Genomic DNA, 10,000 nt, shown 5'->3' with positions numbered 1-10,000 from the left:
GAGAGAGAGAGAGAGAGAGAGAGAGACAGAGAGAGAGAGAGAGAGAGAGAGAGAGAGAGAGAGAGAGAGAGAGAGAGAGAGAGAGAGAGAGAGAGAGAGAGAGAGAGAGAGAGAGAGAGAGAGAGAGAGAGAGAGAGAGAGGAGAGAGAGAGAGAGAGAGAGAGAGAGAGAGAGAGAGAGAGAGAGAGAGAGTGAGAGAAAGAGAGAGAGAGAGACAGAGAGAGAGAGAGAGAGAGAGAGAGAGAGAGAGAGAGAGAGAGAGAGAGAGAGAGAGAGAGAGAGAGAGAGGAGAAAGAGAGAAAAGAGGAGAAAGAGAGAAAAGATAGGAAAGAGGAGACGGAGAGAAAAGAGAAAAAAGAGGAGAGAGGAAAAAGAGAGAAAGAGAGAAAAGAGAGGAGAAAGAGAGAAAGGAGAAAGGAAAGGAGAAAGGAGAAATAGAGGTGCAAGAAAGAGAGGAATGGAAAGCCGGATGATGAGAGAGAGGAGTTATGGATTACGCCATAAAGTCTAATTTCCTTTGTTCTCGATAGCTCTATCCCGCCGGACTTTTCAAATCTCTTGGCGCAGTTTTCATAGCTTATTCATTAAATCAGTTTCCTAACAAAGGCAGATATGTTCCTTTCTCTCTGTTCAATGCCCGTTTTCTGTTCATTTTCTCTTGTTCAATCCCCCTTTCAGAGAGCCTTTGTCGAAACGGCTTTTAATTTCTGTCACTTAGCCATGTTTAGCGAGATTCCATTACATTCGCTCAAAATACTGAATGTTGCTGTGTTGCAGCAATCTTCATTTGTCAATACTTCGCTATTATGGTACTAATCAGCAGACCATTCTGACACATGAAATTAGTGCATGTATTTGGAATCAATACAATATATAACGACTCTAAATGCAGTCATATTCACGTAATGCGAGTGAGAGAGTGGGAGAGAGAGAGAGTGGGAGAGAGAGAGAGAGTGGGAGAGAGAGAGAGTGGGAGAGCGAGAGAGTGGGAGAGAGAGAGAGTGGGAGAGAGAGAGAGTGGGAGAGAGAGAGAGTGGGAGAGAGAGAGAGTGGGAGAGAGAGAGAGTGGGAGAGAGAGAGAGTGGGAGAGAGAGAGAGAGAGAGAGAGAGGGAGAGAGAGAGAGAGAGAGAGAGAGAGAGAGAGAGAGAGGGAGGGAGGGAGAGAGATAGGGAGAGAGATAGGGAGAGGGAGAGGGAGGGGGAGAGAGAGAGGGAGAGGGAGAGGGAGAGGGAGAGGGAGAGGGAGAGGGAGAGGGAGAGAGATAGAGAGAGAGAGAGGGATAGAGAGAGAGAGAGGGATAGAGAGAGAGAGAGAGAGAGAGAGAGAGAGAGAGAGAGAGAGAGAGAGCAAACAACAGAAAAAAGTAAAAAATTAACTTTATTCACAACGATGTTTCTCCTCAGAGTGGCTGCAGCCCCTCGCATCGTGGGCGTGGTGAGGAAACGCACGCCGAGCAACAGCAGCACGGGCGGGTCGGGCCACCCTACGCCCACGCCGACGCCCACGCCCTCGGAGCTCCTCTCAGATGACTCGCGCGCCTCGTCACCAGGAGGGTAAGCCTTAGTGTCCGTTTGTCTACTGCAGAGTATGCATATATAGCAAAAGCAAAAGCAGTTGTGCCTTTAATGAGCACATCATTAGGGTCAGAAACATGAACTTGACAAGTTTGGAAGACAGGCTAGCGCTCTGAGCCGCCCGCGCCCCAAAGGCTAACCCGGTCCCGCCCTTTCGCAGGAGGAGCAGCGAGGAGGCGCCCGGGGGCAAGGCAGGGCGATGGCGCGCCGAGGGGGACAACACCGTCGTCTATGACTTCACCCGCAGCCACGCTCAGCCCGGGTGTGTTTGATTCATCCTCCGGTCGCCCGCTCCGTATATTCGGGCCAGCTGTGACTTAAAACTTGCCCTTGAGCTGTGACCAACCACCTGGCGAGATGGCCGATCCGCCGGCAGCACTAGCGATGCGGAGTATGGTAGCCTTCCGCAGTATGTGAGAGTAGTCCACACTTGCGTTCTGTACTAAGTGTTGTAAAGGTATATCGTACACACGTGTACATACACATAAAGCAAAAAAAATACCCCCCCCTCGCCACATCCGTAAACACACACCACCGCTTCCTCCCCCCCCCCCCCCTCACACGTGCAAAATCTGACCCGACAACGACCCCCAGGCCAAGAGAGCAAGTCTCCCCGCCGCCGACGCAGAGACGCCGGCCGGCGCGACACTTCGTGCAATAAGCTTCCAAACGACATTCTGCCACCTGCCAACCCACGCATGGCCAGTCCCTACATAGCTTTACGGGCCAACGAGATATGGTATCATGATTCTATACAGCCTAGCTTAAACCTTTTAGTATTAAGCTATTTTTTCTGAAAACAGAATATATATATACATAAACATACATATCTATACATATATATACTTATAGATAGATATCATATATTTATATATATCATATAGATGTATATAAATATGTACAGGTATATATATATATATATATATATATATATATATATATATATATATATATATATATATATATATATTATATGATCGGCGGTTATAATACTTGTTGCCATTTATTTTGTGATACACATTTTACTGGATGTCTAGTAGATATAGTTTATATAATATAATGTATTTCCCCGTGTAAATATTTGATTCTACATAGGTAGTAGGACCCAGACATGACAGAAGCTCATGCCCAGTCAGCAAAGTTGTATATTGCTTATAAGGACATCGAAGGTGACCAGGCGAAGAGACCGGGCAAGCAGGGCAAGCGCGAGAACATGTGCCTTGTTTCAGCATCAGCGCGTGCTTTCTCTTTGCGGAGTTCACTTTGATCACTCGAGGCATGTCCGTCTTCCAGAAATGTATACATAGGTATATAAACTAAAGATACATATTCAACAAAATCAATATAGGTCGTTGGGATAAAGAAAACGACAGACATGTAGACAGCTGTTGGCTTATTCTGCTTCAGTTTTCATCTAAAATCAAAATGATAATCAGCCACCACTGAATCAACAACTACAGTTTTCAAGGTCCCGGATGAGAAAGGTCACGAAACCTCGAAGATGACCTTAGTGTATAAACAGATCATGTGTTACAAATAAAGTAACAAAAGTTAGAAGTGTCTTATTTAATCCACATGAAAAATTAATCATTTATTTTGCAATTGCCTACAAGAAAATAATCACAAACACATCTATATTTTTAAAAATCCCCTACATTATTGATATAAGGCTATACAGTGAACAACACAAACAAAGCTAAGTGAAAATTGGAGTACATATCATCATCATATCTAGGCTAATTCTACGATTTTCAGCGTTAATTATTGCTCTATCAAGAGACCTGCCTTTAAAACCAACCATCACGAAGGGACTAAGATTTTTGGTACTCACGAACTACCTTCTACGTTGGAGTCAAATTCGGGATACAATGCAACGCGGCAGCCCTCGCACTCACGCCCGAGCGAGGACGTGGATGCACCAACTCTCTGCGCAAACTTGCTTCCTCATGTTCTCTCGTCCCATTCCATGCCCCCCCCCCCTCGGGCCTTCCCTCTCTTTATTACTTTAGAATAAAAATCGGTCATAATTCTGGTGGTTATTATGGTACAATAGCCAGGAAAATATTCGAATAACCACTTCCAGGAAAATAAAGAAGAACTTTTGTTTGTTTGATCATTCGCGGAGTGAAATGCCCAAAATAATGTTTCATTGGATACTTGGTGTAGAAAACCAAAGCGATCACACTGTAACGAGATTCCCCCGCTGTGACGTGGACAATTTAGTAGTGCTGAATGACGCGTTCCCAAACTTCAGCTACATTAAGGACAGGGACTTTTGTAATATAGAAACTATCCTACATTGCCAACAACAGTCCAAACCTAACCAAAGTAAAGACTGCCATATGAAGGGGTTTACAACACACTAGACATTATAATGAGCCAAAGTTCACTGCAATTCCCTTTTAGGGCACCTGGAAAAAACTACTCTAAAAATCCTCCTTACAACTGAGGAACGTTGTGACTCACCTGGTTGTGACGAGGTGTCGACAGGGGCTGAGGAGCACCATCTTCTGCTGCGGGAGGCACACGGCAGGGCGGCACTGACGGGGGGCACCTGCAACGACAACGCCTCGCTTTATCGGGTGCTCTCGATCACCAACAGGTCATCACTATAACCATCATCATCGCCTTCATCACCATAATCACTAATACGCTTATGATTATCATTACAGCATACTTTTTATCATCATTCTATCATAATTCTCAATATGCTATATATTGCACTGCTTCTAAGGAAATACATTAACAAAGCGTAAAGTCAAAGATGCACGAGGCCAATGTCCAGGCCACCATTTTCCGCGTTAAAAAAGGTCAGCCTGAAAGATGCACGCGTAAGAGGCCTCCGAGACCTCGCGGCCGGTTTCTTTAAGGCCGAAACGCCGCAGAACGACCATAAAGTTCAGAAACACACACGCACTTCCGCACGCACGCATGCACAAGCACATTCACATACGCACGCACACATACAGGTGTACATATATGTATGTATGTGTAGTATGTACAGTATGTTTTAATTAGTGTATGTGTGTGTATGAATGCGTGTAAGTACTTATGTATGCAGGCATGCATGTATGTATGAAGGTATGCATGCATGCATGTATGTATGTATGAATAAATGTATATAACTATATATGTACACATACATACTCATTCACAAACACACACACACACACACACACACATATATATAGATAGATATATAATGAAAACAACCATAAATAAAATAAATTTTCTCTAGCCACAACAGTATGCAAGCATGGCGAACTATCGTGGCAAGTTATTCAGAAAAAAACAAATCTTTAAAAACCTTGCTGTAACTACCACTCCAGCATCAAACACTATTAGGAATTCACCTTCATCAAAGGCTTCCCGAATTTTAGAGCAAATCTTATTATTCAGACACGGTAACTGATTACGCGAAACACACCTGCACACAATCCTCAATTTCGAACAAATTCTATGCTATTTCGTCAGAGTTTCAGCGAGCCAATGAGAGAGAGAAGGGACGGAGAGGGGGAGGAAGGAGGGAGGAAGGGAAATGAGAAAGGAAGGAAGAATGAAGGGAAGGAAGGAAGAAAGAAGGAAAGGAAGAAAGAATGAAGGGAATGAAGAAGGGAGGAAGGAAGGAGAAAGGGAGAAATGAAGTAAGGATGCAAGGAGGCAAGGAGGGAGGGAGAGGAAAGACAGGGAGGTAGAGAGGAAGGAGCAAGAAGGATGGAGTAAAGGAGGGAAGAAGGACAAGAGGAGTGGGAAGTGGCGAACAGAAAGATACACAGGAATATAAAGCATCCAGATAAATAGACATCAAACAAACCCCCCCAAACCCCTTCCTCCGTTCAGCCACACAACCCCACCCGCATCATTCCTCGAGGCCAAGGGTATGTCTGGATGACTGCCCCGAAGGAGCAATACGAAGCCGCACTCTTTTCGATACTGACAGACAGGACGACTGACGGGAAATTCACGAAGGGAGGGCAAGGAAAAAGAGGCGAAGGATGACCGTAAGAAAAAGAAAGGAGAGGAATGAGAGGAGAAGCGACTCCGAGGCAGACGCGATCAGGACGGCAGGAGAAAAAGGTGAAAGGACTGCAGGAACAGGGCAAGGAAAACAGGATGCACGCAGGGTTATGGCAGGGTGTACGGGACTGCAGAGGCAGGCTAGGGATGCCGGCGCTCCAATACGTCTGGGCTTCGTGAAATATAGCAAGATATACAACTGCGCCATTTCCTGCCTCGGCCTTGATGCTGAGGGTCGAGCCTGGCCTGCCGCTTCCTCCCGCCTCCTGCCTCGCGCTTCCTCCCCCAGATATCAAATTGGGTCATGCGCCTTCCACGGGGAAAATGGGAGCCTCGCAAGATCCTGGACTCGAGGCTATTCCCGTTGCCTGCTCGAACTGATGGGTATTATTTCCGTTAGAAATATCCAAAGAAACAAGCAACAAAGATTTCTAGTAACAACAGAAATAACAATAATAATGATAATAAGGATGATGATGATGATAATGTGGTGATGATGATGATAACTAAAAAACAAAAAAAATAATAATCACAACAACAAATGCGGATGGAATAAAAATTCCTCTTCATATCATCACTTTCACATTTCTCTCTCCTTCTGCGTCCTTCATACAACAAACAACATTTGTGCAGCATGAACAGTCCAGTGATAAATATTCCTCATTAATACCCTAACGGTCGCCCTGATAAATCCTCCCCAAGCCTTCTGAACATTTATCTCCCGGAATCGTTCACATCCCGGCCAAACCTGTCCGAGTCCCCGCGTCGTCGTGAGCAAAGGCGCGGCGGCATCGTAACTGCTGCCGAGACTCGTATTACCGCCATTAAGCTCACGGATAAGTTGCCATTACCGTGATCGTAAATATCGCGCTTATGATCATTCTGAATGAACGTACGCGTTATGATCAGATTGGTAAAACCTGACACAAAAGAACTAAGAGGAGTGTGGGTAATCAGGGAAAAATCGTGAGAATACGTTCTTTACAATTGCACGCGCGCACAACACACATACACATACACATACACATACACACACACACACACACACACACACACACACATTGAGTGTCAGTATTATTTGTATGTGTGTTTTTGTTACGTGTATAGGAGTGCATTCAACTACAAAACTTACTGAAAGATGTGCAAAAAGGTCCCTATCGACACCAATCGGCTGCTCTGATAATTCAACGAACGGACTTCGACTCATCTCAAGGTCAGAGGCCACTCGTAACTTCCTCCTTAATAGGTTAAGACGCAGTGGGCTTTCCCAGAAAACACACGTCGACGCAAGACATGCCAGTATGTATATTCTGAACTACGTTACTATGAACTTTAATTACACCATGAACACCTGACTGCACCTCATCCATGAACAGCAAATTAAGCAATCGTAAATAACAGCAAGCAGAATATCGCCACACGTGTTCCCTCAACCGCAGACAGCGCTCGAGAACAGCTGTGCCACGGCCAAACATTGCCAGGCATCCGTCGCGCGGCGCGGACGGCGGTGAGCGACGGCGGACGACCGCGAACGCGCGAGGAACGGCTGGAATGCGGTTATGATTCACGCCTCAGCCGCCACCCTCCTTCCGTCGCCTGCACCTGCGCTTGTGCCGGACCGACGGCATGCCATACTGAGTCACATATGAATTCTAGCAGTCAGGGTCTCATTTCATTAAAAGCATATATATCTGCATAGACGCATGCCTGCGCGCGGGCGCACACACGCGCACACATGCACAGACAATCTGTCTATCTAGCTCCAGTCACCCACGCAAGCCCGTTCACCAGGGGTTCCCAACCTGGAGACCACGGGGTACTTTCTGGGGGCCATGGAGCAATATGAAAATTATGACGTCGAATTAATCTGTTTATTATCTAAAATAAGGAACCTACAAGTAATTACCTCACCCATATCAATAAATTGGAATATTTCCTATGTTCTTGTCCTATTGCTGCTGACACCATTACACTATTCACAAGTAATAATTGAATCTGAAAAGTCACAGAACGGGACTAGGGAGATTATTATATACTGGCCGGGGGCCACAGAACGGAAAAGGTCGGGAGCCACCCATCTAACCCAACCCATACTGCACACGGAGCATGCCATGGTCGGGCTGCCCCGGGGATCTCATTACTCCTGTTCCATGGGGGTTGGGGAAAGGGAGGGGGAGGGGAGAGATAGGGAGAGAGGGAGATGGATAGACAGAGAGAAAGGAAGTGAGGGATGGATGGGTGGATGGATGGATGAGATGGAGGCTAGGATGGGAGGGAGGGAGGGAGAGAGAAAGCGAGCGAGCAGCGAGTTGCTTTCTTTCCATTTCCCTTTTTTAGCATCACAATCCTAGGTCTTCACTCCCATTTAACCTGCTACCTTATCCATATCGTTGTCTCATTATCTCCCGCCTCGGGGTTCGAAACATTACGGGGACCATCCCGTAGACTTCTGACAAATATCTTAAAAAATACTGTGTGAGTGTAAGCAAGTGTATGTATGTGTGTTTGTGTCTGTCTGTATGTATGTGTGTATGTGTATGCATGTGCATGTACGTGTGTGTATGTAAGTGTGTGTATGCATGTGCGTGCATGTGTGTATGTGTGTTTGTGTTTGTCTGTGTGTAATTATGATATTCAACTTCGTATAAACTTAATAATATAAACATAACCATCAAAATCATCAAAACAAAAATAATAAAGCTAATCTGAGCGAAATCTCGAAAGTTTGCATAAGAATAATCACGAAGCCATGCAAATCCCGACCTTGCACCCACGTTATCTTCCCTCTTATTTCACTGTATATAGAGCGTAAAACGGCTCGCACACCCTTCCCCCGGCCTGCAAATTCGGGACAAAAGTCAAAGACCGAAACAGCGATTGTCATTTACATCTCTCGACGCAACATAGAGTCCAAAAAGAAAGAAAGAAAGGGAAAACTACATTTGATGACGATAATAAAAAATACATTTCTCCTATTATCTTGCCACTTAATCTGACTAATTAGTAATATTCATAACGTTAATTTCCCTTAATTGAAATGTTAAAAAGAGGGACTGCCTAAGAAGTAAACTTTTCTCTGATTTTTCCATTGCGAAACCTTTTTTCTTTCGTTCCAGAGCAACTACCCGATACATTGTTCTAAGGAAATGGATTATGCCGTAATTTTTCTCACGGGGATTGTTATCTCGAGTTTTTCTGTAAGTGTTCCATGCAGATCATCTTTGAATCTTCTGAGATTCAGCAAATTGATAAAGTTTTGGCTCGAGTAAATTTGATTAATCTTTAAACTCACATGACTTTGCAGCGCTTGCTGTTTGGCTGGTGTAGTTTCGCCATCCATTTACCACGCCGACAAACTGCTGTGTTGAGCATCAAGTTTGATACATCTGATACACTAACGCTATCTTGAACAATAACGCGTAAATTTAAGATATATATAACTTTTTCCTGTCTTGTCGACCTGAGAGTATAGCGCTCTTTTGAACCTCTCATCATTATCTCTGTTCATACTGCCATAATGGTTCATGCCGAATTCCTGAGGCCACTGGGAATTTATAAGGTCGGCCATTTCTCCTTGCTGGAGGGTGAGAAGCCGCGGGATCCTTTTTGAGTCACGCGAAATCACTCCCGAGCCTTATTCATTAAGCATTATGTCGCCATCAGTATTCCTGGCAACTCAGTTCGTGTGGTGCGAGCACAGCCCTCCTCGGGTCTTTGAACTGCAGATGTTTTTTGCACACAGCACAAACTCAACCTGTGTTGCTCCCACGAGTAATAAAACTTGGCGAATTTTTACCCAAGATTTAATGGGAAGGGAGATAAAGAGTGATTACGATGTATGAGAGATCGTACTTCTACTACTACTGCTGCTAATAGTGCTACTACTGCTATTGCTACTGCAGCTACTACTGCTACTAATACTACTACTGTTACTACTAATGCTACAACTGCTGCTGCAGCTAATACACCAACTATTACTACTATAATATCAAAAATTTCTACTATATAATCTTAAATAGATAAAACCTACAAGTTGCCGTTTTTTTTACAAAATTTTATCATAAGATCAAGCCACAAAGGAGAAATGACAACAGAAAGGACAAATATACATGCCACGAAAATTCTTTACTGCAACGCCAGGGCCTTTTTCTTTCCTCCGCATAATCAACATCGAGAATGAATTCCACCTCCACCCCCGCATTCACATCCCCATCCCCACCCCCACCCCCACTCCCATCCCCGCCCTCCCTCGCCAACGAGACCCCAGGAAGCGAGAGCGCGCGCCTCCTCCGCGGCCGCGAGGAGAGCGCCCCAAGGACCCTCGCCGCCGCAGAGAGACGGACCCATTTCTCTTCATCTATCTCGGGCGGGCGCGCTGTCGGCAATATCATTTACCTTCTTCTGTTCC

At 45.1% G+C, this 10,000-nt stretch overlaps 2 protein-coding genes across 6 annotated transcripts in view; one reads left to right on the top strand and one right to left on the bottom strand.

Annotated features, from left to right (window-relative positions):
• Positions 1-2,488, top strand: part of LOC113822735 (uncharacterized) — a gene marked incomplete in the record, with an annotated part of 63,838 nt that extends 61,350 nt beyond the window's left edge. The window contains 2 exon segments of the mRNA XM_070123739.1: positions 1,405-1,554; positions 1,736-2,488. Of these exon segments, the coding sequence (XP_069979840.1) occupies positions 1,405-1,554; positions 1,736-1,847 (262 nt within the window).
• Positions 1-10,000, bottom strand: part of MCU (mitochondrial calcium uniporter) — a 478,923-nt gene that overhangs the window by 84,937 nt on the left and 383,986 nt on the right. For all 5 annotated transcript variants that reach the window (XM_070123744.1, XM_070123740.1, XM_070123743.1 and 2 more), the window contains one exon: positions 4,042-4,129. In XM_070123744.1, coding sequence (XP_069979845.1) covers positions 4,042-4,129 — 88 coding nt within the window. The remainder of the gene's footprint in view (positions 1-4,041; positions 4,130-10,000) is intronic.

The sequence above is a fragment of the Penaeus vannamei genome, chromosome 7 (assembly GCF_042767895.1).
Source record: "Penaeus vannamei isolate JL-2024 chromosome 7, ASM4276789v1, whole genome shotgun sequence".
In the NCBI taxonomy this organism is placed as follows: Eukaryota; Metazoa; Arthropoda; class Malacostraca; order Decapoda; family Penaeidae; genus Penaeus; species Penaeus vannamei.
Note: the sequence above shows the minus strand (reverse complement) of the source record. Positions and strands in the feature narration are given on the sequence as shown.